A 26,171-nucleotide genomic window follows, 5' to 3' on the forward strand; every position below is an offset into this window, starting at 1 on the left:
ACACAGTATCAGAACATTTCTTGGGAATTTAGTAGGAGCAAAATGGCATGTGTGGGCAGGGAACGAGGGCAGTCAAAACTCACCTCTTGGGAGCAGAAGTTGTACATAAAAAGGAATTAGCAGTGACATAAAACCGCTAACTCACCACTCAAATTGTCTTATATTCTCATAGGAAATTTAACACATCAAATGATACGCATGAAAAATGTTATGTCAGCAGGAGAATGTTCTTATCATCAGGTTTTAAACATAAAATTATTTCTTCAGCTCACACTGACCTGTTATACAACTTTTTTTTAAAAAGCTAATAATTTCAGTTTTTCATATTAAGTTGGCTTAATTTTAGTATTCCAAGAAACCATAGCATTGTGCATGTGCTGATGCATTTGTGGCACTTCTAGAAAAGGAACACGTGTTTATTTTTACCTTGCCATCTGGAACAATGTCATCAAATATTCCCTCCAAAGATTTCTTTACAGCATCAGTTCCCTCTCCAAACACCTGCATATACAAAAGTAGCGTCTTAAAAAAAGAAATTTGAGCAATGAGGCAAATTAACCATGGGAGGGATAGAAATGGACAAGACTATTAGAATACATTATAATCGTTTTCAGATACTCCTACATCAAATTCCAACGTGGGGTGTAGAATTTATGGTAGCATACTGTGAAAATCACATCTTGTATGCAGATTAACTTCTCATGCCTTTAATTTTTTAAGATTATTTTTTGATCTGGATAGTTTCTATATTAATTCAAGGAAAAAAAACTTGCAAAAGCACTAACTAGATTCACTTAGATGAGAATTTATGCCTTACATATCTCATCAGGTATTTAGAGATAATATTCACTTTATTTTTTATCACTTTTTTATTTTTTATTTTTATTTTTTTGGGGGGGAGTCCGGTCATGGGGCCTGAACTCTGGGCCTGGGCGCTGTCCCTCAGCTCTTCAGCTCAAGGCTAGCACTCTACCACTTGAGCCACAGCGCCACTTCCGGCCTTTTTCTTTTTGCTTATGTGGTGCTGAGGAATCAAACCCAGGGCCTCGAGCATGCAAGGCAAGCACTCTACCACTAAGCCACCTTCCCAGCCCCTCACTTTTTTTTAAAATGTAAGTATTAGATGATTTTTTTAAAAAAAAAAACATACCATGCCAAAGAAGCTTCTTCGAATTATAAATGAGAAAAATACTTATTTTTTGAAATCTAGTGAATCTGACTAACTTAATGATCACATGAAAATCATAACACTAGGCAGCCAATACCCAAACACATGGGCATGGGGAATTTTTTGTGCTGGTTATAAAATAATCATACACTATTAGGATAATATGCATGGTTAAGAAAAAGCTTTGCATTGAGTACAAATCAAGTACAAGAAAACAAGTGGCATACATTGTCCTGAATTAATTAGTGAGTTAGTGAAGACTGAATTAATGAGCAAATTTCTATTGGAATATTGGCTGCTAAGCAAGAAGATTTTGAAAATTCCTACTTTAAGAAAAAAATTAAATGATGTATTAAAAACTACATTGTCCTTTGATTTATGAAAAATTCTCTTAAATTCAGTCATAAATTTCAGAAGCAAAAGGCTAAAACAGAACCTGGTACCATATGAAATAAGTGTTTTGATAGTCCAAATCTTCAAGGTCTTTACTTAGACTTATAGTGGTGCTTTGAGGCATCTGTTGTGAGAGATGCATAGAAAATGACACCACCACGTCCCCAAAGCAGGGTGACATGCCGAGTGTTAATGGCCTCCAGAAATTTAATAAAATATTGAGTCTGTTATGTGAGGGCCTTTCTCCAAACAGCTGCTTCTTCAGATTTACATAAGAGCAAGACAGCCAAAAACAAAAAATAACAACCACAACAACCAAAAAACCCTCTGTGTTCTGTCCTCAAAGACCACAGAACAGTAGAACTGTTCAGTCTCACGCGCTCTTATCATTTGCCCATTTGTTCTCCTGCAGACTCCATCAAGATGGAAAAATGGAGAATGTGAGTCAGCTAAGAAACTTTAGGATACTGATGTCCAGAATGAATCTCTTCAAAGGTTTATTTCTTATGGATAGAATAAGTAACAGCATTTGTCTGGCAGGTCCAGAATTCAATCCTCAGTACAAAATACACACACACATACACACACACGATCCTCAGTACAAAATACACACACACACACACGAACTAGTGACTCATGCCTATAGCCCTAGCTACTCAGGAGGTTGATATCGGAGGATTGCAGTTTGAAGCCAGATCAGGCAGAAAAGTCTGTGAGACACTCATCTCCAATTAATCACCAAAATGCCAGAAGTGGAGCTGTGGTTCAAGCGATAGAGTTCCAGTAGCCATGAGCCAAAAAGCTCAGGGACAGCACCCCAGACCTTGAGTTCAGGCACACACAAAAATAAAACAGAACACAAGAGAACAAAATAAAATGCGTGAACTTCATTTTAGGACACCAATAGCTGGGATTTGCTGAGCAAGCAGGGAGGAGTCTTTGAGGCAGCAAGCCAGTGAATGTGGATGTCACATCGCACAGGGACACAGGGACACTCACACGGGCCATCCTAGTCAAGACCTCCAAAATACTCAGTGTCTGGCTGTCCAGCCACTGCAGCCCATGAACTGGACATTCTCTTTGCAAAAAGAGAACAAATCTATCCTTTAGTCCCTGTAGGTCGGAGTCTGAGGACAAAGATAGACAGCAATGATGAAACGTGAAGCAATTCCAACAGGACAGTGGCCTTAGTAAGGAAGCAAAAGCAACAGGGAAGGTGAAATCAGCAGGGCACCAGTGGCCCATGATGCACGGGTACAGGTTGTGCTGTTCATGAGTACCAAGACCCCTGCCAGTGCTGTCTCTGAGCAGGCAGGGGCGTGGCACTGAGTGCGCACTTTCAGGTCCCTGGTTCTGCATTCCCACAGGCAGAGGAGCTACCTATTGAATGTCAATCTGAGAAAGTCAAGGGCAAAGAAACTATCCAGATTTCCTGGGAGCCTGCCTTGGATCTAACCCCAGAGGCAGCTGAAGGAGACTCTAATGTCCTCTTCTTTTTGCCATCCAGCCCTCTTCTTTCTGAGGATGTAGGATGAACTGTGCATGTTCTATGGGTCTATAATTAACCAGGGCTTGAAAGGATGCGAGTAGAGATGAGCTGGGCAATAAGACTAATTGCAGAGCTCTATGCTATGGGAATCTAGGTTTTATTAGAAGTGTCTCGCACAAGTAATTTCTTCTGAATCAACTAGTTGATTTTAAATATCACTCTGTCAATAAAACAACACAAATACATGCCCAATGGAGACAGACCAGTCACAGATCAACCATGGGCCAATCACAAAACAATCTTCAGGTTTCCTTTCCCACTTCACAGCCTACCTGATTGATGCTTGGGCGTCCCTGTTTCTTTTTGGAAGTGGTGTCCAGACCCCAAAGAGAAGAAAACCTGCTCCTTCGCTTGCTTGCGGATCTAGACATGGCCTGAGTACGTCTCCTCACTCCAGTTTCACCTGTGCGTGCAGCCACCTGATAATAACAAGACAAGCAGCCATGGCAGGAATCTGTTAGAACAGCCAAGTGAGCCCTGAGACCCCCACTCCCTCACATTCTTCCTCAAACCATCCTGTCCTACCAGCCACTGATCCCAATGTCCAAAGCACTGGACCTGTGACTCACACATACTTGGGCCTTTTGGCTTCTTTGTAGATTCAAAATGATAATGAAAGGTTGACAGATTCCCTAACTATAAGAAATCCATAGCACACATAATAAAATAGTGATAAAATACATATGTTCTTCATTCTTGCAGGAATTAGCTGGCCTTGCAGTTATATAAGATTGAACTACAGTGTCAAGATCTGTGAGCCCCGCTTTCTTGAGATTCTCTCTAAATGCTACACAATATGTCTCCTTTTTTCTTTTTCTTTGTTGTTGTTGTTGTTTTGTACTGGGGCTGGCACTCAGGGCTCACTCTCTGGCTTTGATTTTTCTGCTCACAGCTGGTGCTCTACCACTTAAGCCACACTTCCACTTTCATGTCTGCATTTTCATGAAAAACAGGCTGAAGGGCAGCAAAAAAACAGTGAGAAAATGGTGTATTTGGACTACTGCAATTCCTTATTAAACCCCAATCTCCCTTATCAATTCCATCAGAATCTCTTCAACCTTTTAGAATATGGAAAATTATTTTCCTAATTAGGCAAGTAATTTGTCCCCCCTCCCCTGAGAACCTACTGTCTCCTCTCCCTCAGTCAGAAAGCCCCAAATATAGCTGAGCACAGAGCTGGGCAGTCAAACTTGACTTGTTTTTCTTGTAGTGGGGTTGGGCTTGTGACTAGACTCTGATTAATAGGACGTAAGTAGAAACACTACTTGTGGTGGCTAAACACTATCCTCCAGAGGACAGGTTCTCTATTATCCTTCGCATTCCACATTCCTAGTCACCAGGATAGACTCGGGTGGGTGTCAGGCAAAAGTCTTTCCAAGGTCAGCAGAACAAGAGAGCCCTATATCCCTGCAAAGGGTGAAGACTTTATCATAACTCACATAATCTATTATTTAGGTAAATAGATAATAAAACTTAGAGACTCTGTGTGTGTGTGTGTGTGTGTGTGTGTGTGTGTGTGTGTGTGTGTGTAAGTGCACATGTGTGCCAATACTGCGGTTTGATCTCAGGGCCTTGCACTTTTGCGTGGATATTTTTCATTCAAAGCTGATGCTCTACCACTTGAGCTATACTTCTGCTTCTGCCTTTTTGCTGGTTAAATGGAGATAAAAGACTTACACACTTTCCTCCATGGGCTGGCTTGGAACTGGGATCCTCAGAACTCAGAGTTCTGGGTAGCTAGAATTATAAATGTGAGCCACAAGTGCTTGTCTTAAAACATGTATATATGTACGTATGCATGTATGCATGTATGTGTCTATGAATGTATTTCATTTTGTTTTGTTTATTTGTGGGCTTTTTTTGTTCAAGGCTAGCACTCTACCACTGGAGCCATAGCTCCATGTCAGGCTTTTTGCTGGTTAATTGGAGATAAGAGTCTCATAGACTTTCCTACTTAAGGTGGCTTCAAACTATGATCCTCAGATCTCCATCTCCTGAGCAGCTAGGATTACAGGCATGAACTATCACAGCTAAAACATGGATTTTTTTTAAGCTAAATTCTGTTGAGATATTTATAAAGGTCCAGAAGCACATTCAGGAGAGACCATCCCAAATCCAAAGCTGTAACTGTGATCATTCTCAAGTGGTATCTCAGACAGAACCTTCAGGTTATAAGCAAAGTCCCAGGAACTGGGGGAAACCTCTGCCAGGAGGCATCTGTGGGCCACCCACAAGCTCCCTCTCAAAGAAGGGAGTGGCAGGAGGACTAGCAAGTCTGACTTGAAATGAAACTCCCCTCCTTGCTCTAGGTTGCTGGAGGAGAATGTCTTGGAATCTACTTGTCATAGATTCCCACACGGGCAACTCCCAATATCCCAGATGCCAACTGGCAGCAGCCTAAGGGTGAGACAGTATTAGGTAACAAAAGGGGCCACCTTGGCAGGGCACATTAGCTACATGGCAGCCTCCCTTGGTCTGCAATATTGATAGGATAAACACTGAGAAAGCTCCAGGAGTCAACTGGCCCAGGCAAGGACCCCCACGGAAAGCAATCAAAACAACTTCCCTGCCAGGGTCTTAGGGAGAAGGGTTTTGGTCCCAGATGAAAATAGGAAGATGAGGGAGCTGAGAGATCTTGCATTTTTCCCTCATTTAACAAATAACAAACTCAGTCTAGGGCACTAAAAAGAAAAAAAAGTGACAGCCAAGATAACTGTGGGAGTTTTTTTTTTTTTTATGAGAAAGATCTTAATTTACAATTATTCTTGAAGTGTTTGGGAAAAGGAAAAACCAAATCACAAAACTAAAGGTAACCCAAAAATATTCCCAAGTTTTCTGTTGTCTATTTACAGCACTTTCTAAGTGAAAGGTAAACAATGGTTGTAAATGGATTAAATTAGAACATAGTGACAACACATATGTTCACGTGACTATTTATTGTAAACATTGCTAAAATGGAAAATGCCAGAGAAAGAAATGCCTGTACACTCTCATGTTTATATGTGAGTTTACAAATAAGTAACTCAGGTTACAATGAGATTCTTACACATAAACATACAGGTAGCCATGTAAGTCAACCTTCTATAACTAATTATAAACTGAAATATCCAGAAAAAGACTTTTTACCTGGCTATGCTGGTGGCTCCGGCCTATAATCCTAACTACTTAGGAGACTGAGATCTGAGGATCATGATTCAAAGCCAGTTCAGCCCAACAAATCCAAAATTCTCTCTAGTTAACCAGCAAAAGGCTGGAAGTGTGGCTCAAGGGGTAGAGCCACAGCCTTAAGCAAAAAAAGCTGAAGGATAATGTGAAACCTTGAGTTCAAGCCCCAGTACTCACATATACACACTCATACACACAAAAATAAGTCCTATCTGTACTGAACATGTACAGGTATTTTTCCCCAAGCAATGCTATATAATATCTGCTTATTCTATACAAGGTGTTAGAAGTAGTCTAAGGTTTTAAAGCATATGGGGAGATATGCACAGTTCATCTGTAAATATTCCATCAAATACTACCTTATATCATCCTCAGATGTAGGTATTCAAGGGACCCCTTCGAATCAAGGCTCTTCAGATCCTGGGGCTGACTGTATATAAGTAAATACATGTAACACTGCTCCATAGCACACACCGCTACCTGCCCTTACTGAGCTGACTTCATTGCTTATTAGTTTTTCCATCTTTCCCACATGAGCAGGACAGGATCTATGTTGTTCTCTATTATAACCCTCATCAAGAAGAGTTCAGTGCTCAGCACCAGTGTCTCACACCAGTAATCCTAGCTACTCCGGAGGCTGAAATCTGAGGATCAAGTTTCGGAGCTAGCCTGCACAAGAAAATCCATGAGACTCTTCTCTCTCCAATAAACTACTCACAAAAAACTGCAAGTGGCACTGCGGCGCAGTGGTAGAGAGCTAGCCTTGAGCTAAAGAAGCTCAGGGACAGGGCACAGGCCCAGAGTTCAAACCGCAGAATCAGGGAGAAAAAAAAAATTCAGTGCCTGATAGATGTTTTGTTGGTTTAATAAATAAATAAGTAAACACTAAAAGGCAAATGACATGGTAATAACAAATAAAAGTAACTTGGTAGTACAGGGAATCAAACATGGAAGAGATAACCCTTCTCTCTACCCCAACAATACTCTGACAGCTGACCAGTTGATTTAGGCTGTTTAACAAACAGTGTATTGAAGGTTTCTATAGCAACTATTCTCATCTGCTGGGACCTTGTAAACTGCACCAGTACCCACCCCCATCCAGGACAATAATGACTCAAAATGAGCAAAGGGGTGTAGAAAAAAAAAGTCTGGCAGGCAAAGTGCTGGACAAGAGCACAAGGGTTTCTCAATGATCTGCCCACACAATGGCTCCCATTGTGGCCAGCACCTGATTACTCTATCATTCAGTTCATCTGTGCAAACAAGAACAATGATAACCTTTTTTCAAAGAGTACAGCCGGGACCCTTCAGTTAATTATGGCAAATCATCCCACATTACTGATGCTCTCCAAGTGAATGGGACTTCCATTGTGCCCCAAATCCCTCCTTTGGCCCCGTTACCCTCACACCTCCTCCTCCTACCACCCCCACTTGAAAAGAGGGAAAAAAATTCTGAACAAAGGCTAAATTGAAGAATAACTCCAGTGGCGGGGGGAGGAGGGGTGTTCCTTTGAGGTCAAATGACAAGGGAAGAAGGAAAAGAATTAAGTCCGAATCTAATAAATCATACTGTAAAATTCCCAGCCCAGGGTGTTCCACAGGGGCTAACTCAGAAAATAGGAACAGATACCCAATACAGTTGCCCAACTTGTTCTGTCTCAAATGAAACCCCTCTTGAAAAAGATAAGTTGGCAGGGACACACGAACACTGAGATTTGCATTGCTAAAAGCAGCCAGCAAGAAAAAGAACAAAGGAAAGGAGAATTGGACATAAGGAATTAAATATTATTCTGCAAAATCCCTGTGTTATCAGGCCTACCCTCATCCTCAGCTGGACAGATTTTAATCACCTCCCACCAAAAGCAAAGTATATACAAATCACAGATGCTGTGATGGAGGAAATAAGAAGGTCAGAAGATAAATCATGAACATTAAAGTAGCTCTTATTTGCCTATCGCAGAGAAGAAAAAAGGATACAAGATTAGGAAAAAGGTAAAATTATTTTCTCCAAATCCTATCAAAGAAGCAGGCCTTGTGAACTTTACTATGGATGGTGCTTACTAATATTCTGAGTTCACATATGCTCTCTATTGCGCTGTGTGCTGTGTGCTGAGTGTGTGTGTGGGGGTGGGGGTGGTTTACAGGGACTTCAACTCAGAGCCTTGTTCTCTTTCCCTTGGCTTTTTCCCTCAATACCTGGGCTCTATCACTTGAGCCATACTTCCCGATTTTTGCTGGTTAATTGGTGATATGGTCTCATAGGCTTTTCTGCCCTGGCTGGCTTTGAACTGCAATCCTCAGATCTCAGCCTCCTGAAGAGCCAGAATTATAGGCATGGGTGACCAGTACCTGGGTCTCTGAGTTGTCTTATGAATACAAATTCCCTTGATTGGGATAGTCAGACAAAAAGCTAGATTTAAAAAAAAAATGTAAAAAAATTCAGAACAAAGATTTGTTTAAGTTTAAAACTTGCCATTGGGCTTAGAAGTTGGCTCAGTGGTAGTGTGCTTCCCTTGTATACATAAGGCCCTGGGTTTGATTCCCTCAGTACTGCATAAGCAGAAAAAAAAGCCGGAAGTGGTGCTGTGGCTCAAGTGGTAAGGCACTAGCCTTGAGCTGAAGAGCTGAGGGACAGCGCCCAGGCCCAGAGTTCAGCCCCCAGGACCGACCAAAAACAACAACAAAACTTGCCATCCAGGCCTCAAATAAACAGACCTAGACACAGAAACTACATAGAGAGGTGGCATTGCAAGGCAGGCCAAGAGCACAGCTGCAATCAGCAGAACAAATCAGGGTGCCAGTTTTAATAACTCCTGACATTGGTTTAAGACTTCTTTAAAAATGTAAATCTACCCCTAATTATCTGAACGATGATGTTAATCTATTTATAAAGAACACAAACGCCTCCGACTGAATTACAGCTCTGAATTCAATGAAGGATACAGCTGACATGGCAAGACAAGAACAACCTAACTAAGGTCTTCCAAAGCAGTTTCTAAAAGCCACGACTTCGCATTTAATTCCATAGCGAACATGCTCAGGTGCAGGACATTTTAAGTGGGTGTCAACTTTGGACCAGCTGTTCGCAGTGATTTTTTTTTCAGCAGAAAGGAACCAGAGGTACATAAAGGTATTTATGGTTTAGTCAGTACATGAAATTACAGATAAGAAATACAACCTGGTGCTCTGGAGGTCAGATGGAAATTCCCTTCATTGACTAACACATCTGTGCCTCATGCATTGTTCAGTTCTTCACCCTCGAATACAACAGCTACCTACAGCCAGGTGCTGATAGCTCTATAGCTGATAGTCTATAATACTAGCTACTCAGGAGGCTGGAATCTGACCAGAATTCAAAGCCAGCCCAGGTAGGAAAGTCTTTGAGATTCTGATCTCCAATGAACCAGAAAAAATGCAGAAAGTGGTACTGTGGCTTGAATGGTAGACTGCCAGCCTTGAGTCAAAAGAGCTCCACAGGACACAGCCCAGGCCCTGAGTTCAAGCCCCAGAACCAACAAAAAATGAACACAAAAATAAATGATAAAAAAAAAACAAAAAAAAAACAAAAAGCAGGTACTTACAATCATCAAACAATGTTAAAGTAAAAGGAGATCCCTGAGAAGTACATTCAACATATGGGGGGGGGGGGGGGGGAAGGGTTGGAGAGAGGAAAGAAAGGAGGAACATATTTATATACTTACGTGTATGAGAAAAAGCCCTCCAGTCACCATATCTATAAGGTCAAAATTAAAACCATGTATTTGGATTCAAAAGCCAGCACTGCCTAAAGATAACAAGAGTTATAAACACCTAGTAAGACACTAACTTTCAGAAGCTGAGGGAGAGGTTCAGTGATGGCACATTTGCCTAGCATTGCCCAAGGCTGTGGAGTCTATCCCTAACATCATACAAGGAAAAAACCAAAAAAAAAGACAGTGCCTTTCACATAATTTTTGCACAATGGGTTAGGCTACAACAAGAAACACTTAAGTAATAGAAAATATTCAAATAGCTTCAAAGGAAAATTTCTATCTACTGGAAGGAAAGGTATTCAGAAAGCCACACATAGCAGTAAACCAGAAAAACACTTCACAGACTCTCAACAAGTCCTGTTAGCAATTAAGCATCAAGATGAATTTTTTTTTTCAAAAATCCATTAGCTTCTACTCACCAGGGCATGAAAAGATGACACAGAGAAGATCCCAAGGCGGCCCATGGCTACTTTGGTTGGTCGGCTTGCAAAAGCCAGTAGCCTTTTGGGGTTTGGCAGCTCCCCACCTTGGAGACTGGCTAAATAACAACGGAAACGGAATAGGTCCATCTGGAACTGTTCAAGATTCTGCTCCCAAACAAAGATCTATAGCAGGGAACATACCGGGAAAGGCAAAGGTGAGAAAAAGGGAAAACAAACGTTCACCTTATCTTATGTTAAGTCTTATAAAGGTCTGTGCTGTAAAGGTACAAATTATAATCCTAACTGGTAAAATACTGCTACCTCAGGCTTCTTAGAACATATTTTTTTATTTTTATTTTTTGTCATGGGGCTTAAACTCAGGGCCTGGGCACTTACCCTGAGCTCTTTGGCTCAAGTCTAGCACTGTACTACTTTGAGTCACAGTGCCACTTCCGGTTTTCTGGTGGTTAATTGTAGGTAAGAGTCTCACACAGATTTTCCTGCCTAGGCTGGCTTTGAACCATGATCCTCAAATCTCAGCTTCCTAAGTAGTTAGGATTACAGGCATGAACCATTGGCACCTAACTTTATCATTGACTTTAAAATAACTGAATACAATGCAAAATACTCTCTGCTTACTTTACTGAACTTACCTTTTTTAGCATGAAATACATTATATACTCCTAAGTATTGGTCTATTTCCTTTTAACCAGCTCTGGATAGTCAGTCCTCTACACCAAATAGGCCATGCAACCTTAGACTCAACTCTCCACTGGTCACAAATACTACATGTGTACAGATGTTCTCTGGTCAATATTCCCTAAAGATTATGGCAGAATCATCAACAACGTAACATTTACATTATATGAGGCATCATGAATAAGGCAGTGGGGATTTAATGTATACACATCTTGGAAGTACATTCTACATAAACACTATGCCATTTTATATAAGGGCAGATTTTGGTATCCAGGACAGATCTTGGGACCAATCTCCCATAGCAAAGGACAGCTATATATATTTTAAAAAAACATGCTTTTCCCTTCCTAAATTTAAAATGCTGAATTTACCAAGGAAGTATAGGTGAGTACCACAGCATACCTTAGCTCCAAGTCAATCTAATATTAGACAGGAAAGATGAAATGTCAGAGTCTCTAATTACACAAGTCCCATACAACTGAAACCCACCACTGGTAAGAGCTGGAAGCTCCTCTATTTGTGTCTGTCTACCCTTCAGTGTCACATTGTTTCCTTTAGCTCCTATAATCCACAGTGAGCAAAGGGTGAAGGAAAAGGTTATAATAAGGATACAGCCGGGTGCTGATGGCTCACATCTGTAATCCTAGCTACTCAGAAGGCTGAGATCTGAGGATCACAATTTGAAGCCAGCTTGGGCAGTTAAGTCTGTGAGACTCTTACCTCTAGGTTAGACTAAAACCCAAAGTACAGCTATGGCTCAAGTGGAAGAGGCCTAGGCCTTTAGCACAAAACCTCAGGAAACAGTGCCCAGGCCCTAGGACTGGCATTCACACAACAAAGGAATACAACAGCCTTGGTGACAGTCTGCCAGGGAGATAAACAATGATGTTTCATGATTCCCAAGCAACATTAAAATTCAGAAAGACTTCAGGAGTTTGCCAGGGACTACATGAAAGTACAAGTACCTGATCTAATATAGTTTTCTTCTTCTTTGAGTCAGTGACTGAAGACAGCTGCATTTCGCCCATTTTCTTCATTTTCTCATCCATGTCTATCTTCTGCTCCAGCTTTTTGATTTCGGACTTCAAGAGCCGGAGCGTGTCTTCTTTGTGGTGGTGTCTTGCCACGGCGGCTGCGCAGGCAGAGTGGATGGCGGTGATCCAGTTTTCCAACTCTGTCTGGCTAGTGGTCTACAAGAGGAGGGCACAAGAGGGAAGAGCTGTCATCTCTTGGCAAGGTGCCAGATGTGTCCATGCGAGAAGGTCAAGGTGTCAGATCCAGACACCATGATTACTGCACCTGACTTCCTCCTTCAAGGAATCAATAAAAGGAAAGTCCCATGTCAGAGCCCTACTCTCCCCCATGCTCCAAGTGCCACCATGCCTGCCTGCCCAGGGTACTTAGGGAACTCACTGTGTAAGTGGTCAGGAGGAGGGCTGTGAAGCAAAAGTCATCTTCCAGAGAGAACCAGTCATTTATAAAGTGTGTTTGGGTCCCAGAGACACTAAAGCCCAGCAGATGAATACAACTAAAATCCAAATGGGAAAGACGTTCCAGACTGTCAGAGCAATAGTGTCTGAGGAGAACTCATGAACACAGTAGCCCCATCCACAGCCCCAAGCAAAACTCCACGTGCTAAGAATGGTCTGGCCAGTCTGGGCTTCAGTTCTCCTCCTTGTATTTCCTGAGTAACTAGGGGAGACTGGCATATGCCACTGCACTCAGCCATGTGCTTCCCACTAGCCGACAGGACAGGCGCCTCACGGTGCCAGCCACTGCTTGAAATGCAATCGCAAAAATGTCTGGCCTGGGCAATGATCCCCCCAATTTCTACCTCCCAAGTAGCTAGAATTATAGGCTTGAGCCACGGTACCAGCCCCTCCAACCCTGTACTTTCAATTGTTTTTGTTTTGTTTCTTTTCTAACACAACACACACCCATCTTGACCTCTAAGCTCCTATGACTGCCCAAATGCACAGAGTCCAAGTGGCATAGTCCACTTGGCATTCTGAGCTTTCTACATTCCAGAGAAACAAAAGCAGGAACATTTCTGACCGACTTTTAAGTCAAGCATGGTGGCAGCAGTTGGGTTTGGTCAATGAAATGTGAGTAGAAGCAACGTATGCATAAAAGTCCGTTCATCTCACGTTTGTCCTTTGGGCTCACGGAGCTCCCGTCTATCTGGCTCCCAAGGAACCAGGCTGAGTACAGACCCCAGACACCTCGCAGGGCTGAGAAGGAATGCTAAGCCACTAAGCATTGAGGGCTACTTCTCACTGTAGCATAAGCTGATCCATCCTACCTGATATACTAGCCACGAGAGACCTGCAGCTCAAAACAAGCAAGGCTTGGGAACTAAAGGAGTCACTTTTAATCCCAAGAGCCACAGCAAAAGCCCCATGTTCTCTGCTTAATGGAAGGGAGCTGGCTTCTTTCTGCTCTCCCTAGGAGGATCTCAGTCAGGCTGAGTCAAGGGCAACAGGGTTTATTCTGATGAGAGAGAGGCTAGGTCTATCTGCCATTTAAGAAGTAGGAAGGATGACACCAGCTTGAAAGTATAGACCTTATTTTGAAAGAAGAATATTTAAATTTTGGAAAAGGAACTAACCGGAAACATCTATTTAAAGGAAATAAAGGTAGAAGTTCCCATGGAAAGAAGGGTTTTGTCTTGGGTAGAGAGTTCCAGCTTTGTAAGAAGAGAAATGAGGGTAAGGACCAAATGTATGTAATACTTCTGAACTTAATCACAAGATGGAAAATTTTGTAGTACGTGTATTACTCTACAATTAAAAAGAAAAAAAGGGCTGCGTTCTGGTGGTTCATACCTGTAACCCTAGCTATTCAAGAGGCTGAGGTCTGAGGACCAAAGTTCAAAGCCAGTCCAGGCAGACAAATCTGAGAAACTCTTATCTCTGACTAACCATCAAAAAAAAGCTGGAAACGGAGATGTGGCTCAAGTGGTAGAACACAAGCCTTGAGCAAAAAAGTCAAGAATGAAGCCCTAAGTTCAAATTCCAGTTCTATCCCAGAAAAAGAAAAGAAGAATATCCAAACTAAAACATTTTTTAAAAATGTCATTCCTCAAAAGCTAGAAAAATCTACACTACAGTGAAATGTGTGATGACAGGTTTATGAAAATTTTAACCATCAGCCCTTTTAACCATTAAGAATGTCTCAGCCCTCTGAACTCTTTTAAGACCTGTCAGTGGCTGAAGGCAGTTCCATTAGAGAGAATTTTTACTCCCGCGGCCCTGTCTAAATAAAACAGCAGTCCCCGCCATTCTCTATCATTAAGCCAAATCAATTTCCAAGGGGCACAATTCACTAAACGAGCTTTTCAGCAAAGTTTATCCCTCGCAGCAGCACATGGGGAGCTGGGAGTTGGTCAGAAGGAGGGAAAGTGCTGAGCTGACTTTCCCAGTGGCGAGTTAAGTGGAGAAAAGTCTTGCGATAGTTCGCGACCATCCCAGGCTTCATCGTACGGAGATGATCACAGGTGACCGCTAGTGTGATGCGAGGTATTCCAGGATGGCCTCTCCTGGCTCTCCCTTCTGACACCTAGGAAAGGCTGGAGGAACCATTCACCTTATGTCACCTCCTTACACCTGGCAAGGTGAGGAACAGCCAGTGTGAAGAAGGAGAGACCACTCAGTAGCATCCTGTAGACCATGATTACAGTTCATTACCTTCCATGAATCAAATGACAGGCAGTACGGGGGCCTGAACTCAGGGCCTACAAGCTGTTCCTTAGTTTTTTTTTCCTCAAGGCTGGTGCTCTACCACTGGTGGCACAACTCCATTTCTGTCTTTTTTCTAGTTAATTGGAGACAAAAGTCTGACAGACTTTCTTGCTCAGGCTGGCTTCGAGTTGAGATCCTCCAATCTCAGCCTCCTGAGTAGCTAGGATTACAATGTGAGCCATTGATGCCCAGTTAAGAAAGCAAAGACTCTTCCTTCACCTTCTGGAGTGCTATAAATAAATACTGTATGCAGTTCACTGAGAAGAAAAAGTCAAATCCTTGCCAACAGAGCAATATAATCAGCAAAAAAAGAAAATGCTTTTTGCCTAAGAGCCCCTCTGAGCACAGGGTTCTGATGAAGCGTGCGGTTCCATTACTCATTTAAAGAGATCCAAGCTTGAATTACTCATGGTATGAAGGACCCTCCGTGATTTCAGATCAGCAATAGTTTGTGTGAGGGGCAGGAAGGAAAAGGAAGCTTTACTTTAAACAGGCCAGACCTGGGAAACTAAAATCTGGGGTAATAACTGTACAGTGGGCCAAACTTGTTGGGGTTTTTTTTCATTTCAAAAGAACAAAAAAAGAAGGAATTTAGTTGTCTAACTTTTAAGGAGTTCCTCTATGAATTCCTCAAAGGTCTTTTCTGGGTGATTTTTACAGTCATCATCTTTCAGACCTTTATTTACATAAGCCTCAACTGACTGTTTTTTTACTATCTGGAGAGAGAAGTTAATGTGTATTTCCCTCCATGCCCACCCTGGGTTATCTGGGGATGGGGAGGGGGAGTGAAGGGTAAGGGATAAGGGAAACTCCAGAATCAGAGAAGTGAGAACTGTTTGCTGAAAACAAGGGAAGAAATGGAAGCCTGCCCCAGGAATGGAAGACACAGAAATCATCTCTAGAGCAGCTGATTAGTCCCAAGAAAAGACCAGCAAGTACTGTCCACTGGAGTCCCTCAACCAAAGGCCACTCACTTCTGTTTATAGGTGGGGAGGGGAAGAGTGGAGGGAAGGGGAGGGGGGAGGGGAGGGGAGGGGAAGGAAGAGGGGATGGGAGGGAAGGAGAGGGGAGGAGAGGGGAGGGGAGGGGAGGGGAGGGGAGGGGAGGGGAGGGGAGGAAATCAGACAGACACACTTGAGATCCAGGAATTTAAGGAAGGCAGCAAAAGCAAACCCAGGTGACTGCATGGGGTCTAGAGGCAGGCAGGCACCTGGCAGGGAAGGATGGAGCCAAAAGGAGAGCCAACTCCAGGGGAACCAGCACTGATTACCACTTAATGCACTACAGATGTAGAAACCATTGTAGACATATCACCAGAAAAATAAGAAAACTGAGCTGGGGCTTAGGCAGGGGCTGGGGGCGGAGGGAAGGGGGGGGTGGCGCAGGAGGGAGGCCATCAGAAGAAATACAAACAATTAACTATTTAATAAGAGAAATAAAATTGTAATATACTACTCAGGAGCTAACTCTATTTATATGGTCATAACAACATAATAACAATGACTACTGATTCAATTCTAAATCTTCATATAATTATAAAAGCAGCAGAAAGAAGAGAGAATGTGTGTGTGTGTGTGTGTGTGTGTGTGTGTGTGTGTGTGTGTGTGTGTGTGTGTGTGTTCCAGCAAAATACTTCTCCTAACAAAAAGTCAATACAGTAGGAACTTGGATGACTCCCAAGAGCCCTAGTGAACGGTGGGAACAGAGATGTACAGAATTCTGTGCATTTAATGTTTTTGCTTTGATGAACTTTAACTTATGAAGTAGGCAGAGAAAGTGATTAACAGCAACAACTCCTAGTAAGATGGAATAATTATTACAATATGTTGCAATAAAAGCTATGTCAATCTTATAAGTTGCTTATTTCTGGAATTTTCCACTTAATATTTTCAGACTGTGGTTGACCACAGGTAACTAAAACCATAGAAAGCAAAACCACAGTGGATATGTACTATTCTTCATGTCTACAACCCACAGTAAAAGCATGTTAATGAGAAATGAGGGCAAATGCAAGAACAAAAGCAAAGAAACAAAAACTGTTTTAGAAGCATCTAAAATAGCTGAGTACAGTTAGTTCTGGAGAGTGAGGTTAATGGCAAAGATGTAGGAGAAAATTTCACTCTTTTTAGATTGAATGAATTCTTTTAAACTATGTCTTCATATACCATATAAATTTATTTTTTTAATAATTCAACTACTTTTTTTGGAGGATGATTATAACACAGTGGAACTATAAAAGAATGCTGTTGTTCTTAGCATTCACGTCATGAGATATATATCAAGAGAAAGAAAGAAAAGGAGTGTACATGAATTCACGAGATTACCAAGGACAAATATAGCAATTCAATTAGATGATACATACTTGCTATTTTTAAAGTTTTACTGCATTTGTTTATAATTTGTGATATAACTTCTATGTAATTTATACATTATACAATAAAGCTACACTAGAAAACAGAAGATTATAAACCATTTATGTAACAGCTTCCAGTATATAATAATGTTAAATATTATTTAGAAAATTGACCATGTATTAGAAGCTAAATTCAGGAAGCATTGGAAGTCCTGTGTGGTTGTGGTTCTAACAGCTTATTTATTACTCTAACAAAAAGGAAAAGGAGAATCAGAAAATATGGAAAATACTGTTTTACAATTTAAATTGCAAGTAACTATTTTTCATAATCTGTTTATAACATTTACATTTTTATAACTATTTTTTTTGTCAGTCATGGGGCTCCAACTTTGGACCTAAGCATTGTTCCTCAGCTCTTCAGCTTAAGATGAGCATTTTACCACTTGAGCACAGCACCACTTCTGGTTTTCTGGTAGTTTATTAGAGATAAGAGTTTCACAGCCTTTCCTGCCCAGGCTGGCTTTGAACCATGATCCTCAGATTTCAGCCTCCTGAGTAGCTAGGATTACAGGTATGAGCCACGGGTGCCCAGCACTAAATACATTTTTACTTAAATGGAATTAAATCACAGAACATACCAATAAAAAATATAAATTTAAAATAAAAAAGGAAAGTACATGCTATTAGTAACAGTAACATATTTGTATGGTGCGTGAGTATATAAATTGAATACTAAGATCAGATCTATACTTCTTGCTATAGCTTGAGTGTGGCTACTGCATGACAATGATTGGAATCTTAAAGGCTTCATGCAAGGATGGTACCATAGGAAGGTGCTGTAGATCATCAAGAGGTGGAGCCTACTGAGAGGTCATTAGGTCATTGGAAGAATACTCTCAAAAAGGATTCTAGGACGATACCCATTCTCTTCTGTTTTCCTGGTTCAAGATATGAAAGGCTGCTCTTGTGAAAGGCCAGAAGCAACCTGATGTGAGGCCGGAACCTCCAAAACTCTGAGCTACCTTAACCTTTCCTTCATAAGCAGCCTGTGGCAGGTGTTTTATGATACTAATGGAAAGCTGACTATTACACCCTACACCAAATTTTTAACACATGTGAGGGGACATGTTGGCACAACATACCACTAATTTCCAGCCCTGTGAATTCACCTTGTGGACTGGCTTCAAACAGGGATCATCAGATCTCAGCCCTCTGAGTAGCTAGGACCTGTGAGAGGTGCCAATATCTGGCCACAATAATAGCATTTCAAAGAAATAAAATTCTGTGTTTGCACCTGGGGGCGGGGTGTGAGGAAAGTTTTACTGGGTAAGAGTTGATGCTGCAGGGTTAAGCACCAGGAGCTCCAGATGAGTCAACAAACAGTATGATGTGGCTGCTGATCTAAGAGGGAAGTTCAGTGTGGCTAAGGAAACGGATGCTGCAAGAGTCTAGGTGCAGGCTTGCCTGGGGCTGAGCCAGGAGGCCGGGATACCCCTTTCCAGAGCTGGCCTGCAAATAAGAACAGGGAGGCTGGCTCAGGAGCCTCAGGCACCGTGGTCCAAAGAGGAATCCTGGCCAAAAGCAAATAAAAGCATTTCCAAGTTTTTGAAAGATTCCCAGAAAGATCAACATTAGCCTCTGGGTGTGAATTTGGAAACAGGAAAATGGTAAGAGTCACCAGGAAGATCACTGTCACCAAGAATTTTCTAGACTAACAAAACAGATGGCTGAGAGCTGGGCTGTCCCCAGGAATGGAATGGTGACCTATGGGCAGGCTGAACTGCTGGCTAGAGTTCAGCTGAGATGGAAGAGGGAAGCTGGACGTACATCCATTAGGTCTAAGATGCTAAAGCCTTCCTAAGGCCTTTCCGACCAAGTCTTTCTGTGAAAGATAATTTCCAGGTTTAGGCCACTTGGCCTAAGTGGCCTGGTCCTAGGCATCTGCCAATGACCATCCTCAAGTCTCACACATAACGAGGGATGTGCCATTTCAAGATGGCTCTAAAGTCTGATGAAGCCCCAAACCTCATGCTATCCACACTCAACCTCAGTAGAAGTACTTATTTAAGAAGGGCATTTCCTGGCTCACACCTGTAATCCTAGATACTCAGGAAGCTTAGATCTGAGAATTGCAGGTCAAAGTCAAACCAAGCAGAAAAGTCTGTGAGATTCTTTTCTCCAACTGGTCAATAAGAAGCCAGAAATAGAGCTCAAGTAGTAGAGCAAACTGCCTTGAGTAAGGAAAATGCCAAGCAAGAGACTATGAGGCCCTAAGTTGTATGTATGCCCTAGTATTGGCACACATACAAAAATTGGTGTGATAACTAGTTTCTTTTCTTCGACTACTAAAATGGCAACAGTGCTAAAATAAATTGAGCTTTTTTTTGTGGGGGGGGAGGGGAAGTCGGTCATGGGGCTTGAACTATAGGGCCTGGGCTCTGTCCCTCAACTCTTCAGCTCAACACTAGCATTCTACCACTTGAGCCACAGCACCATTTCTGGTTTTCTGGTGGCTTATTGGAGATAAGAGTCTCAGGGACTTTCCTGCCCAGGCTGGCTTTGAACTGCGATCCTCATATCATTGCCTCATGAGTAGCTAGGATTACAGATGTGATTGAGCATTTTTTATATATCACATCCTTAATGCATTATCACATTTCATCTGCAACTCAGTAGAATGGCATAAATACTATCCTTTTCTTTAACACGTCTCTTTTTGCGTGTGCTGGTCCTAGGGCTTCAACTCAGGGACTGGGTGCTATCCTGAGTTTTTTTGCTCAAGGGTAATGTTTTACCATTTGAGCACAGCTCTACTTCCAGCTTTTTACTGGTTTTAATTGGTGATAAGAGTTTCAAGAACACTACTGCCTGGGCTGGCTTTGAACTGTGATCCTCAGATCTCAGCCTTCTGAGTAGCTAGGATTATTGGCATGAGCCACCAGCACCTGGCAAGTCTCTTTTTAATATGCATAAAATATCCCAAGACCACTATTATTACTACTTACTAAGAAAACTTTGAATGGAAAGGAAGACAATCACTTCCTAAATATAATTATTGTCTTTCCTCCTTTAGGTTTATAAGTATATATGATTTTCTACTCAACTGGACATTTTTTTCTTGCCCTGCCTGGCAGCTATATTCAATGCATTCAATCCAGGAATTTAAATATCATTTCATGATATATCACCCCACAAGAGGCTGGACTATTTTTGAATGTTACATCTTCAAGTAATGAATGAAGGAAGGCCCAACAGGAAATTACACTTTGTAGGTAGTAGGTACTGTCTGGTATCAAGTTGGAGGAGAGAACCCTAATTAAAATAGTTTAAATTCAGGAGCTATAGCCTCAATTAGCAGACAGCATACAACTTCTACACGAGCTCTCCAGCATTCAAGTTCATTCCTACCCTGACCCTGCACACAAAACCCCTTTTCTAGTCTAGCTGGTAACATGAAGCTCCTTTGCAAGGGGCAAATCTATGGGTATCTAAATAACAGCATCGAGTCGGCAGCACGACAGTGTGGACTGAATGGAGCCCTAGGGCTGAAATAACTTACAAATCTTTTCCATAATCATGGTTGATCTCCCTTGCCTTAACCTCACTCCCTACATACACAGGTTCCTTTCAAATTCTGCCCCTCTAGAGTTCTGTGGAATACAATAAGTAGAAGGCAGAAAATGCCTTCATGGACCCCAAACAGCAGTAATTTCCTCTGAAAAGGTTCATTTTGTGCTTTATCCCACATAAGTAGCATAAAAATTTCTCCTTACAAGAAGACATAGAGGTTTCCCATTAATAAAGTCTTATGCGGCCACTCAAAAGAATTTTATACAATGTGACCAATTGGGTATTTAGACTCTATTAGCAATTGTTTGCTCATGAAAACCCTTGCAGAAAACATTTATATCAGAGGTATGTTAGAAAAGGGAGAGGTCCTTTCTTGAAATCAATCAGATTATCATCTAACCTGTCTAGGAAGGCCAGAATGGCCAAAATCAGGTTATAATAATTCAGAAATATTGCTTATATGTAACTTAGTAGGAAAAAATAAGAAAAGCTTTTTACTATAGTCACTGATTCTTCTCCATGTTCATGTCCTTCTCAGGTCATTAGTAACATTAGAAGGACAAATAGAAGGTTCTAGAGAAAGAGAATCTTGATTTAAATCCAACCATGACATTTAGTACCTGAGTGACTTGGCGTCAACTCCAGCCTTTGTAAACCTCAGCTTCATCGAGTGAGGTACAAAATCCCTACAAATAAATTAAGATACAGATACAAGGGGAGGGGGAGAAGAGATGGGAAGGGGAACAAAGCTTGATAAAAAGGCAACAATGCTTGATAAGAGATGTACTCATTACCTTGCCAATGTAATTGTAACCCCTCTGTATGGTATTTTCACAATAAAAAAAAAACAGATGCAGATACACAACTCAACTTGAGACCATCCTAATAATTAAGACTCAGACTTAAGATGGGGACACAGGGAGGGCTCGGGACAGAGAGTAGATGCTTCACTGTGGCACTGTTGATGTTGCCAGTACTTAAGGATTTCGGTATATGCAAGAGTTCTAATTAATACCTAAAAAGCCATGCTAAGTTAGAAAACAAGAGTTTTTAAGCTAGATAGAAGGAACACTCCATGGCCTTGGAGCATGCAGATTTTTAAAATAGGATTTGATGCACCACTCATTGAAGAAGACTTGAGAAATGAGACATTAAAATTAAAGATTGCTAAGACCTAAAAGAGCCAAACATAAGCTGGGCACTGGTAGCTCACACTAGTAATCCTAGCTACTCAGGATGTTGAGCTCTAAGGACTGTGGTTTAAAACCCATCCAAGCAGGAAAGACTGTGAAATAGACTCTCATCTCCAATTAATACCTCTACCCCACCAAAAGATGGGAGTAAATCTGTGACTCAAGTGGTAGAATACTAGCTTTGAGCAAAAAAGCATAGGATCAGTGTCCAGGCCCTGATTTCATGCCCCAGGACTGGCGCCCGAGCACAGGCTCTCTCTCTTCTCTCTCTCTCTCCTCTCTCTCTCTCACACACACACACACACAAATAATAAATGATGTAAAGATTGTCCCTGAACCATGCAGAGAGAAAAACAATGAAAAATAGGCAGGTGATGGAAAAAGTACTTGACAAAAGTAAAAGACACTGAAATGACCCATCACATAGATGACAATAGGTTGAGTGTGGGGGGTGCAAACCTGTATTTCCAGCACTCAGAAGGCCAAGGCAGGAGAAACACGAATCTGAAATCAACCTGGGCTATAGCATGAGAGAGTCTGTCTCAAAACAAACAGAACAAAACAAAGACACATAAAAATGTTCTGAAAGTCACATGAAAAGCTTGAAGCAGAAAATAGGGGGAAAAGAATCTGCCATTACCAAGGACATTCTCACAAGCTGCTGAAGTACAAATTCTTTTGATGATTCTAGGAACTGGCAGTGTGTTGTACACCTGGCCCAGTAATACCATCCCTATACAAAAGTCAACAGAAATAGAATGATCCTGAGAACAGAGAAATGAGGGTTCCCTGCAACATCACCATGAGCAAAGCCTGGGAAAAACACACCCAATGAAAGGTTGCCACAACTGTCCCTGCTTACACTGGTTATCCTGGCATGATTATCAAGGGTACAGTCCCTAATGTGACCTTCAGAATGTCATCAGTGCTATCGATAAGGACACACAAAGAGCTACTCCTCCCTAAAAGCAATGAGAACCCTGGCCAGAACTGTCACAAATAACTTTTTGAATGTTCTGGAAATTAAGCTAAGTCTATTTCAATCTTAATTTGTTAAAGACAAATGACTGAATTTTGACAAAAATAGTTTTTTGGGTTTTTTGGCCAGTACTGGGGCTTAAACTCAGGCCCTAGGCACTGATCTTTTGCATATATCTTTAATTTCTTTTTTAGAAATTTCTTTTAGAGTTATTATAAAGGTGATGTACAGAAAAAAAACACTCTTCTTTCCATTCCCTGGAGTTCATTTTGGTATGATCTTTTGCTTTTTGCTTAAGGCTAGCACTCTACCATTTTAGCCACAGCTCCACTTCTGACTCTTTGCTGGTTTTTTGGAGATCAAGTCTCATGCACTTTCCAGTCCTGGCTTGCTTTGAATGGTGATCCTCAGATCTAAGCCTCCTGAATTGCTGGGATTATAGGCGTGAGCCACCAGCACAAAGCTTACCTCATTCAAAAAAAATTTTATTTAGCAGGGTGCTAAAAAGCTAGAAAAAAAAAAAAGTTGTGGTTCGAAGTGGTAGAGTATAAGCCTTGAGCAAACAGAGTTCAGGGATAGCGCCTAGGCCTGAGTTCAAACCCTACGACTGACCATATACATGTATGTATGTATGATGTATGTATGTATGTGTGTGTATATATATATATATATATATAGTTATTATAAAAGTGAAGTACAGAAGATCTACAGTTACATAGATCAAGTAAAGAGTACATTTCTTCTTTGCATAAAGTCATTCCTTCCCTCACTTTCTCCCAGTGGCTTACCCATGTCCATCTCTTCATCTCCCCAACTTATGAGAGCCAGCAGTCTAGAAATGACTGAAGCAGACAGAACAAGGTTTAGAACATACCCCCAAAAAACCCATGGATGTGAAATCTTTGGACATGCTTAGCAGATCATGAGGCGTAACACAATTTGACTTGACACAGACATCACCCATGCAAGCAGTCTTGCTTCAGTGACAACTGTGTAATATCTAAGGCTAAAAACTTAAAGGGAAGCAGGAAAAAGATTTCCACAGGGGCCTTTGAAAAGCTCTGCCATCACTCTGGGAATCTGGAAGGGCACACACATGTACTGAGCTATGCACAGGCCCAGGAAGCCAAGTCCTGAGATGGCTCTGGGTTGCCCCTCTGGCTGGCCATAATGCTCCATAAAAGTAGAGGTGAAGGCTAAGGCAGAGTTGAGAACTGAACAACTGAGCATCGAAGATATGCTTCAATGTGCACACTTCTGTCTTCAGGAAAGACTGGGAGATTTACTCTTTCTAGGCAGTTAAAGAAGTTTTGGTGGGGCTAGGAAGGTGGCTTAGTGATAAAGTGCTTGCCTTGCATGCATGAGGCCCTGGGTTCGATTCCCCAGCACCATATAAGCAAAAAGAAAAAAGCCGAAAGTGGCACTGTGGCTCAAGTGGTAGAGTGCTAGCCTTGAGCTGAAGAGCTGAGGGACAGCGCCCAGGCCCAGAGTTCAGGCCCCACGACCGGACCCAAAAAAAAAAAAAAAAGAAGTTTTGGTGTTCTCACTTCCTGACCACTGAACAAGCTCAATGGAGACTTCAGTGGCCATATACAAGAAGGTACTACAAATGCTTTTCGGATTTCAGAGAAGTCACTACAGAAAAATGTGTCCCAACACCAACAATAACTATAACTTACCCTGTAAGATGGAGCTGCATCTGCTTTCAAGGTTTGCCATATCATTGAACTTAAAGTTCACAATTTCCAACAAAGAAATATGAGATACACAAAAACCAGTAAAGTATGGGAGAGGGAAGGGATAGTGGAACAACCATAAGGGAAGGGGTAACAGTGATCTACAAGTAACTTACTCATGTAACTGTAACTCCTGTGTACAGCATCTTTATAAAAAAATAAAATTAAAAAAAACAATAAAGTGTGGTCCATACATAGGAACTGAAGCAGTAAGTAATAAAAAAAAAACTTGTTCCTGAGAAAAACAAGATGTTGAAGGTATAGACACAGAAGCAAGTATATTAGATATATCCAAAAAACTAAATCATATCATATCTAAAAAAATAAAATAAAATATGAGAACAATAATGGAATAACATCTCACCATATAAAAAATACTAACAGAGAAACAAATTTTTGTTTTCAAGAATGACATATAAATTCTGGGGATGAAATTTTAAAATAACCAGAAGGACCCAACAACATAGATTTGAGTTGGTAGAAAAAAAAGCTCCATGAACTAGAAGCAAATCAATGGACATTATCCAAGCTAAAGATTAGAATGAAAAAAAAAAAGAAGAAGAAGAAAGTTAATAGAATCTCAGAGACCTGTAGGTAACCATTAAGCAAACTAATGCATTCCCACTAGGGAGTCACAGAAGGTGAAGAGTGAAGAGAGAGGAGAATGAATACTACCACATTACAAAGACTGACCCTCAGTTGCAGCCCTATTATTTGTGAATATTTTTAAGGGTAGGATCTGTGTCAAAAGGTATTCTCAATTGCACTATACACACTAGCTAGGGAGCCTGGGAGAAAAGGTAGAGGAATTACTTCACTCATGGAATAAATGAGAACAGCTTTTGTAATTTAAGACACACACACACACACACACACACACACACACACACACACACACACACACACACACACACACACACACACACACACACACACACACACACACACACACACACACACACACACACACACACACACACACACACACACGTTCTCTTTTTGGCTATTCTGAGTTTGAACTGAAAACCTTTCCCTTCATATACAGGAGACACACTACTTGAGCCATGCTCTCTGCCCTTGTGATTTTTAGCTTGCTTTCCAGACAAGGTCTCATGATTTTTCCCAGGCTGGCCTTGGCCCTCAATCCACCTCCCTCTACCTTCTGAGAATCTGGGATTACTAACTGTGGTCTTGAACCACAAAATGTTCTTGCAAGGTACTTTACCACTGAGCACATGCAAATGATTCCTTATAATAGCAATCGTAAGCCTGAAGCAGGGAAGTACTTTTTAAAACAACACTGAAACTTTTAAGAACGCTGGGAAGAAAGTTCTGATAAGGTGAGAAAGAGAGACTATTTAGAGACAACCAGTCTTTTCTGAAATGTCATTATTTACTTTATGATTAATATTAGAAGAGAACATATTATGTTAAAAAATGTGACAGCTCAAG

At 41.4% G+C, this 26,171-nt stretch overlaps 1 protein-coding gene across 6 annotated transcripts in view; it reads right to left on the reverse strand.

Annotated features, from left to right (window-relative positions):
* Window positions 1-26,171, reverse strand: part of Tiam1 (TIAM Rac1 associated GEF 1) — a 347,945-nt gene that overhangs the window by 80,491 nt on the left and 241,283 nt on the right. For all 6 annotated transcript variants that reach the window (XM_070030552.1, XM_070030549.1, XM_070030551.1 and 3 more), the window contains 4 exons: window positions 12,114-12,338; window positions 10,447-10,632; window positions 3,383-3,529; window positions 427-501 (listed from right to left, as the gene is read on the reverse strand). In XM_070030552.1, coding sequence (XP_069886653.1) covers window positions 427-501; window positions 3,383-3,529; window positions 10,447-10,632; window positions 12,114-12,338 — 633 coding nt within the window. The remainder of the gene's footprint in view (window positions 1-426; window positions 502-3,382; window positions 3,530-10,446; window positions 10,633-12,113; window positions 12,339-26,171) is intronic.

The sequence above is a fragment of the Dipodomys merriami genome, unplaced genomic scaffold, assembly GCF_024711535.1.
Source record: "Dipodomys merriami isolate MVZ:Mamm:240054 unplaced genomic scaffold, mDipMer1.0.p SCAF_2, whole genome shotgun sequence".
NCBI lineage: Eukaryota > Metazoa > Chordata > Mammalia > Rodentia > Heteromyidae > Dipodomys > Dipodomys merriami.